Genomic DNA, 26,897 nt, shown 5'->3' with positions numbered 1-26,897 from the left:
TTTTGTTTTTTCAAAAAAGACCAGACCGCACACTCAACCATGGAAGAAATGTGCAGTGTGGCCAGATCAGGGTAAGAGTCTGATCATAAATCTCCTTCACAAAATGCCATGGAATAATTAGGGGTGCGACCATACTGTGCCAACCTATGACAGTTGCACTGATTTGAGCAAAACTTCCTGAGGGTGCTACCCTGCAAATGGGTAAAATTGACAACTGCCCATACAAAAGCTTCCTCTGTTGAGGCACCCACATTTTAGAATAGCCTGCCTAATAAGGTCAGGAAGGTTCCCACACTTCTATTATTTCTGCAGGATATGTATAATAAAATTGTTCAGGAGACCATTTTTTGTAAAGTGAACAGTATTCTGACAGTAATGTTTGAAAAATCTAGGGAGTTCTCTGTTATTCTTGCATTATTTTCTGTATTTACTTCATATGTTGCCTGCTTTCTCAATGAGACTCAAGGTGGATTACAAAATGTATATATATTTTAAAAACAGTTTTATTAGACAGTGTAAGATATTCAGCAAACAGTACAATAGGACTAGGAATATGGAACTAGAAAACAATACAGACAGAATATTGTCCAAGACATGACATACCACAGAGAAAGTAGAGAGTGGGTTATAAAGGTAGAAATAATCAGAAGTGTGGTTAAATCAATGTGATGCATACAGTGGATATTGCAATCCTGTTCCCTAATACAAACACCTTCTGGACCGTCCATTATACTTCAGTTCGAATCCCTTGATAAGAACGCTCTGTTGAACATTTATGTTTTGTACTTTACTTGCAATGATAGACATGCTGGAGTCTTCCTGCCCATATGCTGTTCCACCACCACCGAGCATGCATATGAACAGGCATTTGCTAATCTGATCCCTCTTCAGGTTAGCACCATGAGAAAGCTTTGCTCAGCTAGCAGAGCACAACAGGAGAGGTGGAGCATAACAGGAGAATTAGTCTTGTAGCTAAGGGTATCCAAGGGTTTTGTGGATGATAACTGGTATCTTTAATTGAACTTGGTAACTGATCAGTACTAATGGAGTGACTGCAGAGTGCGTGTGATATGCTTGGTTCTCCTTGCTCTGGATAGTAACTGAATTGTGGCATTCTGCAATGACTGGAGATTCTGAGTCGATTTTAAGGGCAAACCCATGTAGAGTGCAGTGCATTATAATAGTCTACTCTTGAGGTTACTGTGGCATGGATACAGGTGGCCAGTGGGAACCTCCTTCCAGGCTAAAGGAAGGTGAAAGAAAGGCATTTCCTTTTGCAGCTGCATTAACTTGCTTCTCCAGTTGTAATGCTGTATGCAGTATAACCCCTAGGCGTGAGTCAGCAGGTGTCAGGTGGGCCCCATGAAATATTTGTTGCACTGTTTTCTGTGTCTGAAAACCACCTTGAGGCTCAATGAGAAAGGTGGCCTGTAAGTGAAATAAATAAATAGGCCACTGCAAGGACCAGAGCTGCTGAGCAAACTGGGATTTTTGAATTAAAATGTATGAAAAACCACTGTCAACAAACCTACGATAAACTAATTAAGAAACACAGCTAGTACCACTAATATGTAGAAGACTGTTCAGTGGACACAGGAAATGTTGGCACCACCAGCATAAATGACAGCATCCTGGAAGAGAGATGCGTTCATCATATTTGATGATAGGTTAAACAAAGTTTATAAAAGTAGCAAATTGGTTATAGTTGTTGAGAAACAAAATTAGGTGCAGAAGGTTAAAGAGAAATTTCAGAAAGAGTGTCTGATAGTTGTGAGGAAACTAACAAAGTGAAGATCAGGAGAATATAGAACAGGCTGCAAGCTAGAATTAAGTTATCTTAGTTTTGGAAGCATTTGGATAATCCCAAATACCAATGCCCCAATCCATACTCTAGGTAAATATTCAGAGGTTTATGATCCTGTAAATCATCAGGCTGTGTTAAGTCAAGCTCAAATTTGTACTTATCTGTTATTAGACTTCTGGGATCACTGCTGCATTTGGGCTACCTCACAACCATGTTTTTCTACTAATATACAACTCTGTGTGTGTGTGTGTGTGTGAGAGAGAGAGAGAGAGAGAGAGTCATAGAAGTGGCAAAAGCTATGCTTCCTTGCATATGCTATAAACTGTTTCCATATTTTACCTATGACGAGTCATGCTGGAACCAACACTTGGTCATTTATTTCTTCTGTTTACAGCTTTGTATTTGCATTGCTTGATAAACTTAACCTCTTGGATAGGTAAAATTAACCTGAAATTGAAATTGGCAGTTATAATTTGATACTCTAGTTAGAAGTTGCTAAGGTTTACAAATCAGAGTTTCTGCTGGTCACTTGAGTATGTTTGCACATTTAAGAATGAGAGAGAAAAAACGGACTTAGTCCAAGCACTAGATTGGAATAAATAGATGCCCATCCAATTGAATTTGCCAGTGAATCCTTCAGCCTCTCATATGGCCCATTGGCACAGAGTGGTAAAGCAGCAATACTGCAGTACTGTGGTCTAAACTCTCTGCTCACGACCTGAGTTCGATTCCGGCAGAAGCTGGCTTCAGGTAGCCGGCCCAAGGTTGACTTAGCCTTCCATCCTTCTGAGGTCGGTAAAATGAGTACCCAGCTTGCTGGGGGGAAAACGTAGATGGCTGGGGAAGGCAATGGCAAACCACCCCGTAAAAAGTCTGCTATGAAAACATTGTGAAAGCAATGTCACCCCAGAGTTGGAAACGACTGGTGCTTCCACAGGGGACTTTTCCTTTCCTTTCCTTCAGCCTCTCAGGTGTTTCAAGGGACTGCGGGAATGTCATAGGCTCCTATCCTAAGAACATTTTCTTGTGGATATTTATTTATTTGTCATATGACAGAGTTACACACAGGAAGTATATAATAACATAAAATATGCAACCAAGTTGATAACCAATTGGACAACCCCCTTCAATACTAATATCTAGATTTTCAATCCACTCAATCACAGCTGGGGAGAGTTCAAAGAGCTCTGTCACATCTCCTTGGAGAGCACAACAAAAGCCCTGTTATTCATTTATTTAATGCAATTTATATCCCTCCCCTCCCACTGTGAGTGGGCTCAGAGCAGGTTACGGCAACAAGTAAAACAATTCCTATAGAATATTATTAATTCCAATTTAAAATCTGATACTAGTTGATGGTTATCTAAAGATATCCTAAGCCCAGAGTGCATGCTGTGTGGGATGCTAGGGGGCAATAGTTTTAAGCAGGCGAGCCAAACTGCCATCAGCATAAGGCAGATTCGAGCAGGGGAGGCCGATGTAATTGGACATCTGCCGCCTCAACCAAAGGCCTGTTGGAACAGCTCTGTTTTGCAGGCCCTATGGAATAGCAGTAAGTCCCTCAGGACCTAGATCTCAAGTGGAACCAGGCCAGGGCCAGAGCTGAAAAAGGCAGATGTCCTTTGCAGTGGGAATTGGCAAAAGATGTTGATTGGATTAGCATAAAGCTCTTGGGAGAGAGAGGCAGTCCCACAGATACGTTGGTCCCTGGCCACATAGGCCTTAAAGGTTAATACTAGAGATGGGAATGAACCGATTCATGAATCATGATTCATGAGTGAATTGGGCAAATTCATGGTTCATTCTGAACTGGTTTGGCCCTTGGTGATTTGTTTGGTTAGTTTTTGCAGTTCATTTTTCCATCCAGCCTGGCACTGATTCAACCAGTTCCTAGGCAAATCTGGGGCTGGACTTCTGGGTGCCCTAGAAGAACCCATCGCATTTGCCCATAGCTTGATTGGCAGCTCTGGGAGCGAATCATTGAGCTCTTATTCTGCAGCATGAAGAGAGAAGAGTTAGTTGCCATGAGAGCTAAAGCTGAGTTTTCTTGAGGGCACCTGCTTTGGGGAGCTATAGCTCAAATATTCCTTATCCAATCTTTGGCAAACTTGGAGGGTGGGTGGAGGAGAGCCTGCTGAAGACTCCCAGTGAGTTTTGCATCTCCTGAACCAAATGAACCAATGTATGATGAAGTGGTTCAGGCAACCATATGAGCCACAAATTAACGCAAGCCACCATTTCCCTGGCTCATGTCCATCCCTAGTTAATACCATAACCTTGGACCTGATCTGATATTCAACCGATAACAAATGCAGATGGCAGAGAACTGGCTGAATGTGCACCCCCCCAAGGCATTGCAGTCAGGACTTGCTCCTGCATTTTACACTCATTGAAGTTTCCAGGTCAGAGATTCTAGGGTAATCCTGCATATAGCGAGTTACAGTAGTCTATCTTGGAAGTGACCATTGCGTGTATCACTGTAGTCAAGTCATGGGAGGAGAAACAGGGAATCAGTTGCCTGACCAGCAGGAGATGGGAAAAGCTGACCTTGCAAAGTTTGTGACCTAGGTCTCTCCGTAGAAAACAAGGCATCCAGGATCACTCCTAGACTCCTCACCATCACTGCCGGCATTAATATCACCCCACAAAGGGTCTGGAATCGAATTTCCCATCATATCCCACCATGATACAGGTACTGGACCTCTATCTTGGATGGATTTAATTTCAGCTGACTCTGGGGCTGAGTCCGTCCATCAGCAGATACAGCTAGGTGTTATCAATTTAAGGTGACAGCCCAGCCCAAAACCCCCAGATTAACTGGGCAAGGGTGTGCATGTAGATGTTAAATAACATGGAACTTCCTTCAGAGTAGATGTACCTAGCATTTCTCCTACAGTTCATTTGCTGTGTTCCAAAGCACAGGTTGTCAAGAGATTTTTGCTTTTCAACCCCTTTTTAAGTACACTAAGAATACAGAAAATAAGGATTGTTGTAAAATGTGTATCTGGCTATGCTTTGTTACAGAACCAGTTAAAGTGACTGAAACAGCAGCTTTCATGATAAATATTCATGGTTCCTATCTCAATATCATTAATAAAGCAGCACTTAAAGGTCCTGGAGGTTATGGGTCCCCCCAATTAATTCCTGACTGCTTGAATCCTTATGCAAAGCTGAAATTGGTTGAGCTCAAATCCTCCTTTAAACTTGAAGGGAGTCAAATTTTCTAAAATTTGCCCTCAAACTACCTGTCTGCATTCCTCCGAGGTATGGAGAAGCTTATTTCTCCCCTCTATTTGTTCTATTGCTTTTCATCTCTCTTAGCATAATACCTTTTTTACCCCTGTCCTTGAGCCCTTGTTTTGCATTGGTTTCAGATTTTTAGCAGCTGAACTAAAGCTATAACAATCTGAGTGAGTTGAGTGGTAATACCAGGCGAATTTAGAGCAGTGGAACAAAACCACAAAGCCCTTTCAACCTTTTTTGCTAGGGTTTTGTGTTGCATTTCTGTCTCCCTCCCTTTTCCCAAGCAATGCATAGACAGCACATAGAAAGCAAACAACTTCTTATTGATGCCGATGCAGCAGAAATTAAGCTAGAATGCTGTTTGCTTTCATTAACCCAGACTTTTGCTGAGTATAAAGCTCTGTTTAAACCTCCCTCAAATCTGGATGCATTTTGCTTTGGGCCAGTGTAGCTACCTGCACCTTTGTGTATTTTGCTTTTATAACTGGCCATACTTATATCTATTATGTATCTTGTGTATGACAAGTGAGTGATTTTCTGAACTCCTTTAAGCAGCTGACCATAACCCAAAGGAATTACCTTTCAGTCCAAATAAATAGAGGTAGATATCACATTGATGGACAGCTGTAGTTGATGGACAGCTGTAGCATGCTCTATAGCATATTCACATATTTAGCAAAGGAGGGAATGGATTATGTGATTAGGTGTGCCACGATTTCCACTGGTGACCTTGGGTCTTGTTAATTCCAACTGTTGAAATATAACAAACAAGTGTCCCTTAGGAAAAAACCTTCCAACTCCAAACATTTGTTTGTGTTGCCATTTCTGTGCTTTTGGAATCTGCTCTTCTGTTTTATTTCTCAGTTGTATGGGTTAGAAATGTTCCTCTTAAAAATGAAAAGCTAAAATTGTTAGACACAATGTCATGGGTAACCTTTTAGATAGGGCTTGAGACAAATTCAAGAGTCTCAGTCACAAAGGACATTTTTTAATGCAATTAGTGACTGCCTCAAGGGTCTGTAGGTTAAAGAATGGTGGGAATAGTGAAATAGTTATAGAGAATCTGCTATGTTGGAAAGAGAGCCCTGATGTGACCTGAACAAAATACAAAACGGGAGATTTAAAATTGCTGGACCTCTACACGTGCTGTAACAGCAATGTTCTGGCAGAGTGAGATTACTTCCCTGGAGCTTTATTGGATTGGAATGCCTGAGCCATGCTTTTAAAGGACTGGCATAATGGCTTGTCCTGGAATAGCAAGATGGTGATGATTTCCTAAGTGGAGATGTAGTATACCTGAGTTACAGTCTTTCACAACTGAGTGTTCTGGATTTAAATCAGTTTCTACACACTGAGTCTGTCTGTTCAAGTCATATGTTTTGTTTATGGTCTTTCGGTATAAGCATTGTTGTCTAGGATAAAGTTGTGCTGTTGGTTAACCAAATGTTCACAAACATCGTTAAAGGAAAACTACAAAGTCAAGAATGGAACTGAGGTCACTGGGAAACTGGGTATAGAAAAGGAACATATCACACTTGACTGTTGTGTAATATTTAGGCTCCATAATTGTGGTCTGCTTTGATGTTTATTAAATGGCTTTGAATGAAGTAAGATTCCTGGGAAGTATTTGCTGCTCATTAACCTCATGTAAACGTTGGCTGAACTAAGGAGATCTATAAGTTGTAGGCTTCTTCAAGGAGTTTGCTTCTCTTTTATTTTCCATGTTAAGCAGCAGTTGAATGGAACTTCTGAGCTGCTCCTGAGTTTCCCTTTAGTAAAACAATACAGTCTCTTTATTTTATCATTTTGTGTTGTGGGTTGTTTTTCATTTTTTTTTATTTTTTGCAATGACCTCATAAGTCATGTGATATTAAGAAAGATTAAAACACCGTTTATACAACTTGTGTGGAAGAAACTATTCACATACAGGTGGGAAATCTAAAACAGGTTAGATTTTCAGGTGTTAAAATTCCATTTTGAAAAGAAGTTATAGGAATCTTTTTATGCAGGGTATTGATTGGAGCAATCTGATAACATTCCTGTAGCTTGAGAAGAACTGCTGGATTATCTTGTGTGTTTTTTTCTTGTGTAGTTTCCACTGAAAATTGAAGTTATAAAATGTAGGTTCAGTACCTGCTTTTTGCAATTGAAAGGCTGAAGGCTCTCTGGTAGGCAGAGCAGACACCAGCTGCCTAGATGAAGCAATCTGACCTGATTTATGCTGCTTCTTACATAGTTTTTTTTAAAAAGAGTTCTACAGAATTCCTGAAACAATGTCAGAGAAATGAAAAAGTTTACCATACAGATTCCTGACATATCATTTCCCTAGCAGTAAATACCTTTCTTTACTGAAGAAATCCTAGCTCTATTCCTTTCGAATAACTCAACTCAATTTAGGAATTCTGATCAATTCCTTGAAGATTTCTTCAAAGTGCAGTAATTGCTACATCTCTGTTAAAAGTTATCACAGTGTTTTGCAGGAGGTGGGGGTGGAGGGAGGAACCATTCAAGCAAGACAAATGGCTTTTGTTTGTGAACCTGCCTTATTTGTTAAGATGTGTCCTTGTGTTGCTTTCTTTGAAAATGCCTGTATAACTGTGCTCCTATGGAAAAGGAAAAAAGGAAAGGTCCCCTGTGCAAGCACCAGTCATTTCCGACTCTCCGGTGAAGTTGCTTTCACAATGTTTTCACGGCAGACTTTTTTATGGAACTCTCATTCAAATTCTGCCTTCAGTATTCCATGCCAATCTTATCCACATTTGTCTGAGTTTGAAAAAGGGATCTGGTGAATTATTTCCGCTTTCAAAGTCCAAATCAATATAGGTATATGTGAACAAAAATATTATTTTATTTGCTGGACTGAGCATTTTTTTTACTGTTCCCTAACTGAAGAATGTAGAAAACAAAGCATTTATTTTAAATATTTATATATTTTTTCTTTCTGCAAGACAGGCAATTGTAACAATATAAAATCATAACACAACACATTAAATTATAGCTTCATTATAGCTTCTGTCACTTTAGTGCTCTTTGAGAAATGAGAAATTTATCTGGGAAATGCACATTTTCAGCGCCTATAACTTTTTTGGCCTTTTAAATTGTATTATGTTGGAATATGACTTCGGAAAAGTGATGTTTATTAGACAGAAAGGATAGCAGCTTCCTATCAAACCCCTTATATGTTTCCTTCACAGGGGAAGCATGGTGTGCAGATTTTCTTCAGTGTTGTAAAGTAATAAAGACAGTGCTTTTTTCTGGGGGGGGGGACACAGTGGAATGGAGTTCTGAAACCTCTTTGTGGAAACAATTTTTTTTTTTAAAAAATTGTTTAAAAGTTAATGAGGGGCACCCATGTGTTTCTCCTTCAGTTCCATTTTGAGAGTTCCAGAAACATTTTTTTCCAGAAATAAAGCCCTGAATACAGATAAAAGCCTCCTATAACGATGGAAGATAATCCACCAACAAATCAATGCTGCAACTTGAGGGTTGCAACTTGAAGTAGCCATAGAGTGAATTTCAGTGACTAATATATAATAAATCTGTGTGGCCCAAATAAACATGGCAATATTAAAAACCAAACTTACACCCCATCACATATTGGCTGATACCTTATGTCAGTGGTTCCCAACAATTTTGGCCCCAGGGTCTGGCTCCAGGGCGAGCCCGCTGACCATCGCCCCAGAGCCAGCAGGGGGGGACCCAATTCAGCCTGCCCCCCCCGTGGCGCCTCCTCCCTCCTGATTTCCTCCCCCATTTTCCTCCTCCCTCCTTCACCCCCCCCGCGCAGCCTCGCCGCTTCCTCCCCCCCATTTTTCTCCTCTCTCCTTCCCCCCCTGTGCAGTCTCACCACCTCTTAAAGGTGCAACTTGACTCCTACTTTGTTCTGCTGCTTCAGACCAACATGGCTGCCCACCTGAATCTATCCTCCTCCCCCCGTTTTCCTCCTTTGCTTGCACCCCTGCAGCCTCGCCAGCTCCTCCCCCCCGTTTCCACCATTTTAAGGCCGGGGAAGGGGTGGTGAAGTCTTCTCTGGCTGCCCCCCTGCCAACCGGTTGCAGGGGCGGAGGGGGGAACCGCCGCAGCCAGCGGCAGTCAAGAGTGCATGGTGCCCCAAGCAGGCACCCTCCGCAACGCTTCAACCCCCCCACCTGCGGTGCTCACCCCCTCCTTCCTTTCCTTTTCTGTCCCTCCCCCCCATCTGCAATAACAGTGGACTGCCGCTGGCAGGGCTGAGATGGGGGGGGAGGCAACAGGACAGAAAGGGAAGGAGGGGGAGGGTGGTGGTGGCTGGCTCGGAGGAGGAAGCAGACTCTCCATGGCCGGCAGGGGGGGGGGGAGGCGATGGGAAGGGAAGAGAAGGAGGTGATGGAGGAGAAAGCAGGCATGCCACGGCTGCAGAGCCCAGGTGCAGGGGGACGGGAGGTGAAGGGCTGGGAAGGGAAAGGAAGAGCAGCCAGTGGCTGGCAGCAGTGTCAAGCGATGCTGTCCTTGCCTCCTTCCCACTTGGGAAGGAGGCAAGGGCAGCATCACTCAACGCTGCTTCAGCGGTTTTCCTGGCCGATCAACTGATCAGTGGGAAGGGGAAGGGGGCAAGGAGGCTGCGTGTGGGGCGAAGGAGGGTGGAGGAAATGGGGGGAGGAGGAGGCACTGCAGGGGGGGGCAGCGAGGCTGTGCGGCCCATTGAAAACAGGCCCTGGCCCAATACCGGTCCCTGGCCCGGGGGTTGGGGACCCCTGCCTTAAGTAACTACTCATATTGATACAGATTCAAAGCCTTCTATTTATGTATGGTTAACTTGGTTAGGGTCTAGATGGTCCTCTTCAGGTGGCCTGCTGGGCATGGCTTGCTGGGCACAGCCTGCTGAACATTCTGAGGCACTCTATCTTTTCTTCCTTCCCATGCTTCTTCTTTCCCCCTGCTTTGGCAGTCTTCTCTGACTGAGACTACCGGGCTGGGTACAGACGGGCAGCTTTCCCATCTCAGAAGAAAGCCAGTTTAGAGGAAAGTGCCCTGGGGTCAGTCAGACAGCACATAGCCTACTGCTGGAACAGGGACTGGCTGTGTGCACTCCAGAGGGATGGTCACACCGCTCAAGCACTTGAATGATGCTTCCCTAGCACTTCCTGGCTGTCCAGATGGCTGGGAAAGGTGCCCTTGAAGCATATCAGCGATTTGCTACCACTTACTACCTGGTAGCATTTTGAAGCAGCAGGGTGATGGTGGAGGATGAGGTAAGGATGGGGTGAGGTGGGCCCCGGATATGCATGTTTGAGCGCATCATTTAAATCCAGACTCGGGCCATTCCTGTGTCGGCCCAAATTGACTGTCTGAATTCAGCCCTAGAGTCCCAATCCTAGCCACTGCCATCATAAGAGAACATGGTGCTCTGTTTCCACAAGCAGCATAAATGCGTTCCCAGATGCCCTCCCAAGGGGTTGGCTGACCCTTACCGCACTTGGGAGTTTTCACAGTTATATCTTCAAATTGAAGCAAAAGGTATGAATGATAATGTGTTTGTTCCAATATGAAGTTTATATTTTGAGATGATCTTTTACTTATAGAAAAGTCAAGGTGATAGAGCAGCTCATGGTGAAAATTTTGAAATTTTATGAAGCAAGACTGAATGCAATTTTTTTTTAAAAAAAATAGAGGATCATGGTGGTCTTCTTTGCCAGCACTTGGTGTCTGCACACTTAGTAGCCTGTCAGGAAAACTGCTGGAGTGAAGCCCTTGCTCAGAACTAATCTGAGGATTTAAAAGGAAATTCCTGAGCTGACCAACATTTTTTATGTCTGAACAAAGTTACCTCAAGACACTGTGTACTATTTTGACATCTCCAGGCTCTGATGCACTGCCTTGAAGAGACTGTGGCCTGTTTTTAAATTAATAACCTGCTGTCTTGAATTCCGGAAAAGCAGATACTCTTCTGCCACTCTTCAGGGTTAGCAGTGGGTTGCATTTAAGAACTAAATTACAGTGGTCACGGTATCGAAAGAACAGGCTGCAGGAATGAGAGATAAAAATGCTTCAGGCAGAAAATGAGCTTTATTGTTGCATGGCCGACTTCAATTGGGATAGCAGATGTTGAATCGGCTTATTCAACAGAAGTGTCCTATCTGTGTTTTTTGCCTCACTGGGAGCATAACTGTTAGAACTAGTCCTGCTGTGATGTGCAGGTCAAAAGGTAAAAAGGTCAATGAGGAATATAGCAACCTTACCTGTTTTTGTGACATAGATGCCATTGGCCTAATAGGAGGTGGATTACTAAATTTGTTTTCCATTGTAGCAGTGGAGTTGCAGCCAAATCGAGGTTCTCCTGTAGCTGCCCCTTTAGCAGCTCTTGGGAGTTGGATGGGGGAAGATTACAAAAAACTCAAAGTGAAACCAAGAACCTCTGCTGTTTATGGAGTTGTTTGAATGCCCCTTTATGTTCATAATGAAATAATAATAATAATAACAATAATAATAATAATAATAATAATAATAATAATAATAATAATAAATTTTATTTATATCCCGCCCTCCCCGCCTCGGCAGGCTCAGGGCGGCTAACAACATTTCTTAAAAACATACAGTAATAAATAAAACCTTTAAATTTAACAATATAAAACAATATAAAACATTAAATTTAACAATATTAAAACCAGTCAATTAGATAGTTTGGTCTGACAGTGCTGGTGGTGTTTGACGCTAGTTCTGCCAGTTTATACACAGCGGTCTAAGTCTTTAAACCGCATTGGCGGATCCTTATTTAACAGCCTTCTTTAGCAGTCTGAATAAGCAAGTTTAAAAAGGGTGGTCTTGCAGGCCCTGCGGAACTGGTCAAGAAATACAGTTCTTGTTGCTTTTTTTACTTCTTCATTTAATTCCCAGGAATTGTATGTTCTTTCTCCGCAGAGCTTTTTCTTTGAGCAGGAACGCACAGGAACGCAGTTCCAGCTGGTTTGGTGTTGGGGGTGTGGTCTAATATGCAAATGAGTCCCCACTGGGCTTTTTCTACAAAAAACACCCTGTGTGAAACAATGGCAACATCAGGGGTGTAGCCTAATATGCAAATAAGTTCCTGCTGGGCTTTTTCTACAAAAAAAGCCCTGATTCTCTGGGATTACTGTTCTACCAAAAGAGAAGGCATTATTTGGTGGGGGGGGGAGGGGAATCATAGGCAGCAGTTCAAGTCCTGGGATAGGAAAGGGCTCTAGTCCATTAGCTGTGTATTAATCTATTAAAAGTATAGCAATAGAATTGACAATAAACTTTTCACTCCCAATAAAATATTATCTGTTGCATGTGTTTGGGCTTCTGGAAAAAAGGAGAAACCCCTAAAAATCTTAATCTGAATTGCATTAGAGCTCGGGCAAACTCCTTATGGTCCAAGGAATTAAGTATCGGACTTGTTCTTCTACCTGTCTTTTCATTATCTGATTGTGAGTTGTTTTACTGTAGAGTTTCTGTTAATTCTGAGATTATTTTCTTGATCTGAAAATACAGAGTTGGTTCTGCTTTCTACAGCCGGTGAATTTCATGTCTAATTTGTTAGAGGCCATAGCTACAAAATGATCAAATGACTCTTTTGATTGTGGAGCTGAAGTGGGCAGAACGACTCATTCACAGCCTGTTATACACCTAACAAAGGGCTATTATTTTGGGTGATTATGTAGAGCAAGGAAAACAGTTAAAGCACATACTTTGGTAACCCAAGGTGAGAGCTTACCCTGTATTTGAAGTTTCTTGTTCTGTGGCTGGTTTCCCCTCTTTTCAGGCCTCCGACAGAGTAATATTTTAGGGGAATCATATTACCTATCAGTTTGGCTTCAGGAAATTTGTCGTAGATAATATTTGCATTTGATTGATATTTCAGGCCTTTCTATAAATAAATTTATGCATTATTTCGTTATTTTTTTCACATGACCAAGGCTACCAGAGTAAGTTCCATTATTAGGCAAGTGTTCAAACCAGTAGTCCTACAGGCACTAAATTTGTCTAACAAGGACTGTGGTCAGACAACAGGCTTGGTGTGGTTTGTCTATGCTTCTAACATAGTTCCAGAGAGTTTTGACCAGACACACCACCCTAATCCTGCTTCACCCTGTGGATGACCAATCAGACTAATGCTGCACGGTCACCATGGAGGAGGCAGATGACTTTTTAAAAAAAATTCTACTTTGCACATGTGCAGAACCATTTATTTGATGGGCAAATATGTGGTTATGCACATATCGCTTACTGTGGGGGAAAAATGGCGGCCAGGGAGTAGAAGCCTCGGATCTCCCAAATGGCTTGAGTGCGCAGCAGAGATCAGATGTGTGGAAATGCATGGTGAGAACAATTTGTCCATTAATATCAGACTTTCTCTGGTGTTGGGGAAGTTGGGGGTGAGGATGGGAGACAACAACTGGGGAACAGGAAACAGATGTTGCTGTTTGAGCGCGCGTGTTAAATCTGGTAGGGAGAAGTGACAACATCAAAACAAGCAGCTCATCTGTTGCACCCAAGTGTTGTTGTTTTTTTTAAAAGACAGAGACTTTCACAGGTCACAGAGCAAACTGTTTCTTTATTTTTATTTCCAAAAAGTACCTGTCTTGCACTTTGATCTATAAGCAGACTACTTGGAACTACTTACATTTTCTTATTCAATTTTCAGTGGACAAAGACACTAGAAAGCCTTTGCTCTAGACTAGAGCAACAAGACTGAGATTAGCAAATAGTCATGCACTGAAAAATAGTCATGCACTGAACAGTTTTGTTGCCATTTTTCCTAGCTGTTAGTGAGTTGATTTGTTGCTTCTTAACTTGGCCTCCACGCAGTTCCAAGATTTAATAATACTTTGTGAAATTTCTCTAATTGTGCTAGATTTTTTGTCGTGTTAGATTTCTAGTTATGCTAGATTTCTAGCCTTTAATGGCTACAGAGAAGTAGCCACTTTCAGGCATGTATAAATTGTTAGCATACAGAGTTAGAATTCATTTTGTTGTTTTGCCTCAGAATCAAATCAATTCATTGTATCCCTCTTTCCTTCAAAAAATTCAGAGCAGCATTCATAGCTGTACCCCTGCATTTTAGCCTCACATGGACCTTGTGAGGAGGATTGGGCTGAGAGAATGACTAGGAAGAGTGGGTCCCCAATATATTACATTGGTTCTCTGGCTGTGTACAGGCATGCAGCTGGATTGAAAGAAGGCAGACTTCTCTATAGCATACCTTGTACCAAGCAGAATAGTACAGTTAGTTGTGTTTTCTGGGTGGACCAAATATAGCTATATAAAATTTTATTTTACTCTTTTAATAAGATAGCAGTAACTGAGGAATCTTGCAGGAGGAAAGAAACTCTGGTAAAAAGGTCAGGCTTAAGTGTTAAAATAAATCTCAGGAGAGGAGTATTATTTTGAAATGGGTATGCATATGTACAGACTATGTTAGGAAGTGGTATGCGTGAAATCAGCTTTGTTATCCATAAATTGGAAATGATTGGGTGACAGTTCTAGATGAATAAGTCTTCATTTCTTGTGTTCTGCCACTACTATTTTTGGAAGAAAGGGTTTGAAATGTGTTCAGTTGAATGCTTGAGTTGTCCATGAAGAATCTACATTCTTGGGCAGTTGATGACAACTGTAAAAGAAAATGAGGGTTCCTTTATTCCTTTTCTTTATCTTGAGCTGCTGAATGCTTTTGGTATACAGAGCCTCAATACTCAGGGCCCATATATTTAATTGCAACTGGTAGGCATGGCTTTATGCAGTTTATATCTTTGCATGATATTCTGTAGAAAGGGGGAAATACTTTAGGGGGAAAATTTGCTTGAGCCAGTTTTTGCTGTGTCTAGTCTGCCCTTAATTTGCTGTTCCTGTCAACTTTGTTGTTTATATTGTGTTTACATATTGGAGTGTTTTTACCCCACTGCCAGATGTTCTGATGTTACATGCTCTGATCTCTCTCTCTCTCTGCTATTTGTTTATGCTTCATGTTGCCAATCCTAGTAGAATAAATAGTCACACAAGAGTTCTATGGTGTCTAGAATTACGTACTCCTCTCCTGTAGTGATATGCTTAACTTCTGGACTGGGTTGTAAAAAGACATCATTGTTTTGTAAAATGTCATTGACTCTTGAGTTGTCTTCTCTGTGTGGCACTGTATTTTGTGTGTGTAGGATAAGCATTCTGTTTCCAAGGCTTTATTCTGCATGGTGATGTGACTCATGTCTTACATATTCTTAACATGGGTACACAGAGAATGCAAGAATGCTTTGGCTGTCTCTGTACGGTATCCTTAAATTGCTAATGTCTTGTTTGTTTATTTCATAGACTATCATGGAACAGTTCAATCCTAGTCTCCGGAACTTCATTTCCATGGGGAAGAACTATGAAAAAGCCCTGGCAGGTAAGCAAAGTGGTATTGTGCACGCTTCCATGGCTGTAACATGACAACTGTGGGAACAGCAGTCTTCTGGCATTTGGGGAGGGGGATGAAAGGTAAGGTCTAGGTGCAGTTTGTTAGCTTTGTTCTTGAAGTTAGCAATGTGTCAGGCATGCGCTTGTCTACTGAAGGCAAACTGTGAAGCTTTTTGAAATAAGATGTGAACATATTATCGCTTATGACATATGAGGAATGAAGAACTGACACAGGGCTGACTGCATGACGTGAAATCTTCCTTAAAACAATGAGCCAGAAACAGGCTGCTGGTTCACTGACAACTAAATGATAGTCACAATTTGGGATTTTTTTTTAAATAGCCTTGTGAAGGTTTTTTTCTTTTATGTTACCATTAAAAATACAGGAGCCCCGTGGTACAGAGTGGTAAGCTGCAGTACAGTAGCAAGCTCTGCTCACAACCTGAGTTCAGTCCATATGGAAGCTGGGATCAGGTAGCTGGCTCAAGGATGACTCAGCCTTCCATCCTTCTGAGGTCCGTAAAATGAGTACCCAGCTTGCTGGGGGTAAAGTGTAGATGACTGGGGAAGGCAATGACAAACCACCCCGTAAAAAAGTCTGCCAAGAAAATGTCAGGATATGATGTCATCCCATGTGTCAGTAATGACTCGGTGCTTGCACAGGGGCTACATTTACCTTTATTAAAAATACATGTTAAAAAGTCACAAGTATAGAATGCAGCTTTTAATTTGGTAATATATAAGAATGTTGTAAAGGTGATTAATTAAAGTAAAGGAGTAAAATTGCCTTTGTTAAATAAACAGTGGAAACCCTCCTTTAGTAAACACAGCCTTAAGAGTTTTATGGTATTTTTAAAGATGAAGGCCCTGATCTAGCTTAATTTCATCATGACTGAGTTCCATTGAAACCAAGGCAATTAGTTATTTGCAATATTAGTAATGGAAAATCTGTTTCCGTTTCATTGGGATGTAGGTTGCACCGGAAGTAGTAGTTCTATTGAATATAATGGAACTTCTGCATCAACAATGTATATGTTTGAGATTTAGATGCCAACACGAATAAAGCTGAGGCTTAATATTGTGATGTTGTAAAAAAAAATATGGTCTTTAAATCCCAGTTCACTATTGTTTAAATGCTCTTTCTGGGGATGGGATTTCAGCCTAACAAACTGAATTTTGGTACAAACTTTTATAAGTGTTCATCCTTACAAACAGAGGAATCCTAAGAAAGTCTGTTAAAAAGGAAACTCCATTTTAATAATTGGGGCTTACTTACAAGAAACTGTTCTTAGAATTGCCCTGGAATACTCTTACCTGTAAACATTAACACCATAAGAAATAGCAATACAGTTAAGTTGAGGTTGTTTCACACATTATACAGCAAAAATACAAGCCAGTTACAAAGGGTAGACTTCAGTGGGTGGCACCGCGTGTTGAGTCAACCTATGAAAATTGCTTGCTTCCTCACATTTGCTTGTTGTATTTGTTCTGTTTATTTTAAAGCATAATTGGAAAAACACACACACACAAAATCCTACAATGTTTGGCCCTGATCAGTACATGTAATTTTAATCTTTTGAAATGCTCTACTAAGGAGATTGAAATAGATCTTCTTGTGATCCTGGTTTTCTGGATTTGTTCTGGAAGCTTTGCATGTAAAGTGCTGTCAAGTTGCAGCTGGTTTATGGTGACCCCAGCAAGGGGCTTTCAAGGCAAGTGAGAAGAAGAGGTGGTTTACCATTGCTCTGCTCCGCAAAGTCTTCCTTGGAGGTCTCACATCCTGCTTAGCTTTTGAGATCTGATGAGATTGGGCTATACCATGCCATCTTCCCTCCCGCTGGCAGCTTTACTTACCTGTAAATTGAAAACATGAAAACTCTTAGATGTTTTAGGCCAGTGTTTGGCTATGACGAAATGAGGGGTCAGTTGTGGATGTTGCTGCTCTGACTGTACTTTGCTGTTCTGCTGCTAGTGCAAGAGGCTATTTTGGATCCACCAGCTCCCATGAACTTGAGCAAGGGAATGTTACTTAATTTGTTCTTCCTTTTGTGCTTTCTGGCCACTGGTTCTGGATTAAGTCCTTAGGTGAAAATTTCACCCCAAATTTCCCTTTTTAGATGGTTTGAGCATTGCTTAAGAAGTGTCATAGATTGTCTCTGCCTGCCTGTTGAATCACAATTTTCAGTAACACCCCTTCTTAAATAACAAATAACTCTATCTGATGGGTCAGAGTTGGGAGTCTTGCATCTTCTGACTGAGACTTAGGGAAAATGTCAGGCCCATCAATAATAAGACCTCAACCTTGCAAAATTATTTCACAACACAGAAAGTGGATCTGGCATGCATGACTGAGACTTGGGTGAGGGACGGTGAGATAATTGCCCTGACTGAACCCTGCCCTGGGTTTGTTGGTCAGTCAGTCCCAGACAAAAAGATGTTATTTGAGAGTCTTCCTCCTTCAGGCCTCTCCCTGCACCGAACATTGCTGGCAGTGACTGTGTAGGCCCAGCATGGGATACTAAAGAGAGTTTGCTTATCTGGCCTAGTGTGCCAGTAGATACCCTGTCACACCTGTTGGAGGTGGTCTCAGGCTGGGGCTCAGAGTTCCCCAGATCTTTGGTTCTGGGGGACTTCAATGTTTGTACTGATGAGGCTGCTGATTTGCTGGCTGCAGACCTGGTGACATCCATGGCAGCACTGGGGCTCTCTCAGTTTGTCCCATGCATCAAGAAGGCCACATATTGGATCCTTGGGATGGGGATAGGTGTGTACCTGGATACCATTGATGCAGAGCCTTGTTTGAACTATTTCATCCTGAAGGCTCAGCTTAGTAGTCCAACTCTGTCCCATCTAGGCAGCGAGCTGATTTATGCTTGTCTATGGAGACTGATGGATCCAATCAGTTTCCAGAATGCTCTGTGGGATCCAGTGTTCACTAGCGACTTACTAAATACACTGGTAGAGGACTGGAAGAGCCATCTCTCTGAAGCCATCAATGAAATCGCTCCCCAACACCCTCTCTGCTCCTGTGCCAAACTTGCCCCTTGGTATAACATGGAGCTACAAAGGATGAAATGGGAACTGAGAAGGCTAGAGTTTGTATGGCAGTGGTCTTGTGATGAAGCTGCAAGAACATCTTAAAGGATGTTTATGAAAACCTATGAGATGGCAGTGAAGGCTGCAAAGGAGGAGTTCTATGTGTCCTCCCTTGTATCTGTTAGCTCTTGTCCAGAATTTAGGTTAAGTCATTAACTTTTCTTACTCAGGGCATTCAAAAAAATAGTAATTTGGCAATCAGGTGTGAGGCTTTTGTGAGCTATTTTGTGGATAAAATCCTGTTGTTCTACTGTGATCTGCTGGTCAATATTGATGCTGTATGGAAACTGGAGACCCATTGGCTGTGTTCAGGCCCAGTAATGGACCACTTCAGGATGACATTGACAGGATCCTGGGTGCTGTGAGGCTCACCAGTTGCCAACCAGATCCATGCCCATCATGGCTGGTGAAGGCCGGTGGTGTCAGAATGCAGATAAAATGCCGGTGCAGATAAAAGGCCGGTGGTGTCAGAATGCAGATTTGTTTATAACGGCAGTCAAAAAGAACAAGCATGCAGTTGTGTAACAGTTGACTAACAGCATCAGAGTGAAGGAAAATAAAAAGGAATGTTAAACACAGTCTCCTTTCTCTAGACCTTAAACTTGCCCCTTGTGGTCATTTAATAGTGCTTGGATCTCTCTGTTTATGTATGGGTGTGTAAGCCTATCTGTGTCTATCTCAAGGGACAGAATTTTTCCTATATATTCCGTGAGGCCATTTCCATGGTACCTCGTGGGAAATTGCCTGGGAATTAGAAAAAGAACCCTAGAAGGTTCTTTTGCTGCTTCATCTGAATACATGCTGTTTCCCCCAGGTGCCAGAAACAGGTCAGTTGTTCTGTAGCTAGCTCTGTCAACATATAAATTGACATCCTGCTACCTTGGCAAATTGGAAGTGACTAGAGGAAAAAACTTCTGCAACCTCTTGAGTTCTAGTTCTAGTTTAGCCTCTGAGGGTTCAGAGTGCGAATTCAATATTTATTTTGCAGAGCTGTAAATTTTTACACATATCTGGTGTGCAGCATTGTGTCCCTGCAGCATTTTGGATAGTTCCAGTAGTTTTTGCTGACAATTGACACTTCGTAGTCTAGATGTTAGTTCCACCTACTTCAAACTTTGCCAGATGCACATTTCCTAAATCTAAAAGCCCTAGGTCAATGCAATTCTATGCAGAGGGTATACTAGTCTAAACTCATGAAACTAGTGGTATTTACTCTGCTTATGATTGTACTGTCAGACTCTGATCTTTTGATTTGGAACCTTTATAAAGGGTTCCAAAAATGCTTGCATTTTTATCAGTGGTACTTGCTAGAAAATAGAACATGTAGCTTGTTAAGTCAATCTGTGCAGCATGTTCTTTTGATAAAGAGGAACCATTTGGTTATCTATCTAAAGTGGCTGTGTGTATGCATAGCTGGAATGTCAGCAAACTAGCTATAAGTATGAGCCACAGTGAAAGTTAGTGATAACTGGCTATTTAGTAATATTTACTGGCACCTTGACAAACCAGTATTATCAGGAATGTGTGCACTTCTGTGGGTCTCCTCCCAAATGAAAAATCCAGATTCTGGAGGGAAATGAATGTCCTACAGCAGTGACCCCCAACCTTTTTTGGCACCAGGGACCAGTTTTGTGGAAGACAATTTTTCCATGGACCGATGGGGGTGGGGGTTTTGCTGCCCCAGGCTGCCCCCAAGCCCACACCCTATCCCTGCCCCCCCCATGGAACTTGCTTAGGAGACTACAAGAGTAAAATAAAGCAAAACCCAAAACTGAGTAGAAGATGAAGAAGATTTTGGATTTATATCTTGCCCTATACTCTGAATCTCAGAGTCTCAGAGCGGTCACAATCTCCTCTACCTTCCCCCTCCCCACCACAACAAACACCCTGTGAGGTAGGTGGGGCTGAGAGTGCTTTTACAGCAGCTGCCCTTTTAAGGACAGCTTCTATGAAAGCTATGGCTGACCCAAGGCCATCTCAGCAGGTACAAGTGGAGGAGTGGGGAATTAAACCTGGTTCTCCCAGATAAGAGTCCTTCCTGTAAGGTAACATTTTAAAAAGCTTTCCTGGATGTTCATTTATAGGAGTCTTGTTTCTGCCTTATTCATAAGAGTAACTTTGTACTGAAATTTACACCAAGCTGGCTCTCTGTAACCACCACCCCGCCCCCCCCGAAATGACTGCCTGAATAAGAAACCAAATTCTATTTTAGGTGGAATTTGAAAGCAACCTCAACTTTTTGATAATGACAACTCCCAGGATGTTCAATAGGACCCACCAGCAAGTTATATCATGGGGACTGGGACAGGTCACCATGTTTCTGGCACCATGTAGTGCTGTGTCTAATAAGCAATATTCGTAATTAGTGCGATTCTAGGAATCAAGGAAAAATTGATGTCTGTGGTATTGACTGTATCACAAATTATCTCCAAATATGGGCTTGTCAACCTCAGGGTGGGCCTGGCAATTTCTTGGAATCACAACATATCTTCAGACTACAGAGATCAGTTCCCATGGAGAAAAGGCCGCTTTGGAGAATGGACTCCATGGTATTATATCCTGTTAAGATCCAATACTCTCCCAGGCTCCATCCCCAAATCTCCAGGAGTTTCCCAATCTTGAGTTGGCAGCCCTGCATTAAAGGAAATATTTCTGTTGTGGAGCTCTTAAAGGAGCTATTAGAGTGAAAATTTACATGACCATGTGTTTTTCATTTTCCAGGTGTGACATATGCAGCAAAAGGTTACTTTGATGCTCTGGTTAAAATGGGAGAATTGGCCACTGAAAGCCAAGGATCTAAAGAACTGGGTAAGTCATATATAACTTATTGCTGTCAGTATATGGGTCAAAGTAGCACATTCACAGGAAACAGGAATCCCACCACTAAAAGCTGTGTTTATACAATAGATGAAATCTCTTTTGTGAGGTTGTCTGAGTTTTAAGATCTCCAAGCAAATCAGCTTCCATAAAACTGACTTCTTGGATTTAGGTTCCTTTGGGATTTGGCCTACTGATCTCAACAAAAGCACCTGCTGATTTGTCTTCTGTCCTCTCTGCTCTCCTTATAGTGGATTTTGCTCTTTTGAAATACGTCAGGTAATGCCAGTTGACCACCATAAGATAAAGGAACAAATATTGAATACTTTGTCCTGTGTGAAAAGCAATACTCTGCTTCTGGTTAATTTGGAAAACATGAATTCCATCATTTTAAAAAATTATCTCTGAAATGTGCCCCTGCGTTGATTCATTGACTGACCTACCTGTATGGAATGCTTATAAACCTGAAATCTGTCTATACCCACCTACAGTGCGTATGTGAAGTTAATTTTGTTATTCTTAATGTATGGTTTGTTATCATACAGGCAGCGGATTGTCATTCATGCCTCCCGCTAAAAGCTGGAAAATGTTGGGTTTTGGCTTGTGATACATAAACATAAGCCAAAGTCTGAATGGTAAGATGAAGACTGCCAAAAGGGGTGTGTGATGTCAAGCACAGCTTCCCAGAGGAAGTTAAGCATCCATACAGAGAAAGTGGAATTCTAAACTTGCCTAGTATATATGTTCAGTATCCCTTACCATAGATATGTCAGTTCTTTTCTCAGCCATGTTTAAAAGTTATAACATGGTGTCTTCTTAAAGTCTCTGAGGGCACTGATTTTGTGTGCTGATATTCTTACTTGTTAAAACTCCCAAATTTCAAAAAATATTTGTCCCAAAGTGGCTTGACAAAGTTAAAGACAAATGCAGAAACAATTAAAACAATACAGCGTCAGTTAAAAAAAAAAAAAGTAACAACTTGCCCTGCTAAGCAATGTTAAATCTGGTCTAAAAAAACATCAAATTTTGATTTCATTACACTATTATTTAAGCTGTGCTTCCTAGGAAAATAAAAACACCAGCCACTATGGGTTTGGCTCCATGAAGGAACACAGGTACTTGCTTACCTATTACTTTCCTTGGCCAACACAGTTTTTGAGTAAATTCCAGAAAGTTTGTATCCCCCATTCCAACTTTATACCTCCACCCCTTTTTGCATGTTTGATAGCGAGGCTTTGGAGTAGAAAGGGGAAGAGTGCCTGAGATGCTAAGCAAATGGCTTCTGAAGCCTGGCTTTGGCTAGTGTTGTAATGTTGTTCAGAGAAGATATTGGATTTATATCCCGCAGGATATGTAGTAGGAAAATGAAACATAGATAGGCATATAGACACGAATGTGTGTGTTAATTTTTTTTAATTCTTTTTAATTTTTTGCCACTTTGGTAAATCTAAGTTGACTGAAAATGTGATTTTAAAATGTTTTAAATAAAAACTGATGTACACATACACTGGGGATGTTTGCTGAGAAAATAAGTAGTACAAGAGGGCTTCCATGAAACTTGTAGGGGGGAGAATCTGATCTCTCCCTTGCTGAGCTGGCGTGTCTAGCCTAGCCTCTCAACTTGAAGCCTGCCAATGGCAGCAGTAGTGTCTGGGAGCTGCTCCAAGCATGGAGTGGCTTCCAATACATACCACTACTGCAGCTTGGGCCCAGAACAGCTCTCAGTGTGCACTGCCACTGCAGCCGGGACTGGAGTGGCTCTTGGAGTGTGCTGCCACCACTGGTGGGCTCCACTGCAGCTAACACTGGGTTCCACAGCAGCTCCAAATCACTGCGGAAGAAGTAAAGTAAGTGTGTTGTCTGCACATGCAGAGACAACACCTTTTAATGTTTTGATTTTTTTGTTTCAATTTGGGGAAAATATAGACAGTTTCAGATTTTTATGCAAACTTGGGGAGCCCCTTGAGTTTGCAGAAATACCTGTGGCCCCAATCTGTGGATTTGGATATCTGCAAATTGGGGCATGCATCACTAATAGTAAGATACATAGCTGTTTGGCAGATGGTGAAATCTAATATATGTGCCCATTGTAAGTGGCCCAAACCATAGGACCTACATTATGCTAGGCTAGCAAAAACAGCCTGTAATTGTAATTGCTGTGATACATGATAATCCAACCCTTAGGAGCCATTGTCTTGAGCTGCAACTTAAGTTGCAAGATTTCTAGACAGCTGATGTTGCTATGAGAAGTAAATATGACTAATATTTTTTAAAATGTGGAAGCTTGTCTCAGAGGAAATTGGATTTGTATAGAATAATTGCTGGGAGGGCTTGACCATTTAAAATGTTACATCAGTCATGAATTTGCCTCTCAGCTAGTCATCCAAGAGAAGCAGCAATGTGTCAAAATGAACTTCTGGCTGTGGCCTACATACTTTTGTGAGTCCACAAGAAGTATAAGTGGCTTGTGCTTCCTGTTTTTGTACACCTGTATAATAAAATTCTTCTGTGCTTCCCATTCCTCATGAGAGTAATGTGTAAAAGCAGTAGTTTTTCTAGATCCAGTTCACTTATTTATTTATTTTATACCCCACCTTTCTCCCCAGTGCAACTGCAAGGTGTCATTCTCCTTCCCTCCATGCCATTCTCCTTCTGTCCACATGAGTCAGCAGTATGATGTGGTAACCAAAAAAGGAAATGTGATTTTGGGCTGTATCAACAGAAGTATAGTGTCCAGATCATACAATGTGATGGTATCGCTTTACTCTGCTCTGGTTAGATCTCACTTAGAGTATTGTGTTCAGTTTTGGGCACCACAATTTAAGAAGGATATAGACAAGGTGGAACGTGTCCAGAGGAGGGCAACGAAGATGGTGAGGGGTCTGGAGACCAAGTTCTATGGGGAAAGATTGAAGGAGCAGGGTATGTTTAGCATGGAGAGAAGACAACTGAGAGGTGATATGATGTTGCAGTTGTTTTCTGTTGCCCCAAAAGGTTGGACCAGAACTAAAAGGTTGAAATTAAATCAAAAGAGTTTTTCACTAAACGTTGGGAAGAACTTCTTGACAAAGTGGTTCCTCAGTGGAACAGGCTTCCTCAGGAGGTGGTGGGCTCTGCAGGTTTTTAAACAGAGACTAGATGGCCATCTGACAACACTGCTGATTCTGGGAACTTAGGCAGATCATGGGAAGGAGGCATGGAGGGTTACATCAGTGCTTATTTCTTGTGACCCTTTCTTACACATTCAGGGAAATGCTGATTGCTGCTTTGGGGTCCGGAAGTAATTTTTCTCCAGGCCAGATTGGAAAGGGATCCTGGGTTTTTTTGCATCTTCTGGGCATGGAACAGGGGTCATTGTATGTGTGTGTGGGGGGGGAGGTATTTGTGAATTTCCTGCAATGCATATATTTGTAAATGAGTGCATACACATTTCTAGTCCTTTCCTTCCCCCTTTTTGCAACAGGTAGGATTATATACAGGAAGCATATTCATGTATAAATTTATGCACATAAACATGGCTCATGTTGTAAAATTAGTGCATAACTCAGTAGGTGCTGAGCCTGCATGCTAGAATACAGTGCCTTTAGACACTGCACCAAATCACAGTTTGCTCAAATCGTATTTTGCAACCTAAACCATGGACAATGCTTGTTCTTTTCATTTTTCTGTCTGTTCTGTATTTCTTACTCAAGGTTCACGCCAGGGGCCTCTAGAGGCAGAGCAGTTGTCCTAACCATGGCTCATCAGTTTAGACAGCAAATGAGATCATAGTAGAAATCACGGTTTAGAAATGCACTTCAGACCACAGTTTTGGATTCTGGTTTGTTGGTATTACAAATGATGGTTTGTCAACTTGGATATTGTATAAAACCATAGTAAAGTTTCCATAATCACAGCTTGGATCGATGCCTGAGTTGAATCCATATGAACTAACTTTAAGAAGTAACAGACTGCCTTCTTTTTTCCAGCAATGTGTTGAAATATTTCCTGAACGTGTTGAAATAAAAAGTTAAATTTCTGTAATAAACCTTGCTTCATTGGACTCAGATTAGTGAGTATAAACAAAAAATGAAAAAAAAATCTGCTTAATGTAAAGAGCATGACAGTACTAGTTACGGGATATTAAGGGTCTTGCGGTTTAATTGTGGTCTTTTTGCAAAATGTAGAATGCTGCTGATTAAGACTTCTGTTACACTCTACCACCACCAGAATTGTATAGTTCCTCCATAACCTGGTTCATAAACATTACTGGACTATAGTGCTTAGAAGAAGAAATAACTTAAATTGGTTCTTAAACATCTTCCTTCATGCTTACCTGAAGGTAAATGAAAATACCAGAATTTCCTGGTAAGACCTTGAATATATCAGTCTTGTTTACTAAGGCACTAGAGTGCATGTAAGGCTTGGTGGAATGCTGTGATCTTCAGTTTTAGCAGGAAGGTGAATGAGCAACCTTGAGCTCGCCAACCAACATGATGCCTAGCATCTCTTTCTTTTAGTTCCTCCAAAAAGACTGGAGAGGTGGTTCAAAAATGTCAACAGGGGGTTCCTGGGAATAGCAAGGGAATCTGGTTACTTAGCCCCCATGTGACTGAAGTCTTCGTTAGAGCTGTTACTAGAGTTGTGAGTTCCAGGTTGGAAAATACCTGAAGATTTGGGGGAGGGGGGAGCCTGAGGAGGTTGGGGTTTGGGGAGGGGAGGGATATCAATAGAGTATAATGCCATAGAGCCCACCTTCCAAAGCAGCTATTTTCTCCAAGTGAACAGTTCTCTGTCACCTGGAGATCAGTTGTAATAGCAGGAGATCGCTAGACACTACCTGGAGGTTTGCAGCCTTAGCTGCTACTCTCATCTGTAGAAGTGGCAGCCTTGATGAGCTGCTACAACAACATTACTGAGATCTACTGAATATGTAGTGGGGGTGGGGAGTACATATTTGATTTGGCATGGATATTGCTTTTGATACAGGATTCCTAGAAAGTACATGTCCATGTTAAATTTCAGTGCCTGCTGCTGGTAAATATTTCAGTGAAAACACTAGAATATACCAGGACATCACCAGCTTTCATGAATGTTCTGAAAAACCAGATTTTTGGCATGTATGTGGCTGTTTCAAGTAAATTCTTGTTGGTATAATGAGGACTTGTTTGGGTTTCCTTGAAATCTTTGTGCAGCCCTTCTAATCCATGTCAAACAGCCACCCACATTTAATTCCTTCCTTGCTGCTCAGTATAAAAGTCTCCCTCATCATCCTAAGTAAATGTGCACATACTGCATTCTTTGTGCAGTAATACAGTTTTCTCAGTGCAATAAATTCTCAGGTCAAGCATTTAGGAAGTCATTCTGAAATGAAGGTTGTTAAGACTAAAAAGTCTTTCCAGGCCCTTAGCTTATCAGGTATTCAAATCATGTTCTTGGAACTAAGTGGAGTACAACTCACTTGGGCTCAGTCCTAGGCCAAAGTGATCATCTTGCCCAGAAGGAGACCTTTTTCAGCTTAGATATTCTATAAAGAATGGTGCCAGTTCTTTGTCCTTTTGTTGCTTTTGTT

The 26,897-nt window shown here is 41.6% G+C and overlaps 1 protein-coding gene across 10 annotated transcripts in view; it reads left to right on the top strand.

Moving 5' to 3' along the window:
- BAIAP2 (BAR/IMD domain containing adaptor protein 2) overlaps nucleotides 1-26,897 on the top strand; it is a 201,266-nt gene that overhangs the window by 38,048 nt on the left and 136,321 nt on the right. For all 10 annotated transcript variants that reach the window (XM_060253422.1, XM_060253419.1, XM_060253415.1 and 7 more), the window contains exons 2-3: nucleotides 15,347-15,422; nucleotides 21,251-21,337. In XM_060253422.1, the coding sequence (XP_060109405.1) occupies nucleotides 15,347-15,422; nucleotides 21,251-21,337 (163 nt within the window). The remainder of the gene's footprint in view (nucleotides 1-15,346; nucleotides 15,423-21,250; nucleotides 21,338-26,897) is intronic.

The sequence above is a fragment of the Heteronotia binoei genome, chromosome 13, assembly GCF_032191835.1.
Source record: "Heteronotia binoei isolate CCM8104 ecotype False Entrance Well chromosome 13, APGP_CSIRO_Hbin_v1, whole genome shotgun sequence".
In the NCBI taxonomy this organism is placed as follows: Eukaryota; Metazoa; Chordata; class Lepidosauria; order Squamata; family Gekkonidae; genus Heteronotia; species Heteronotia binoei.
Note: the sequence above shows the minus strand (reverse complement) of the source record. Positions and strands in the feature narration are given on the sequence as shown.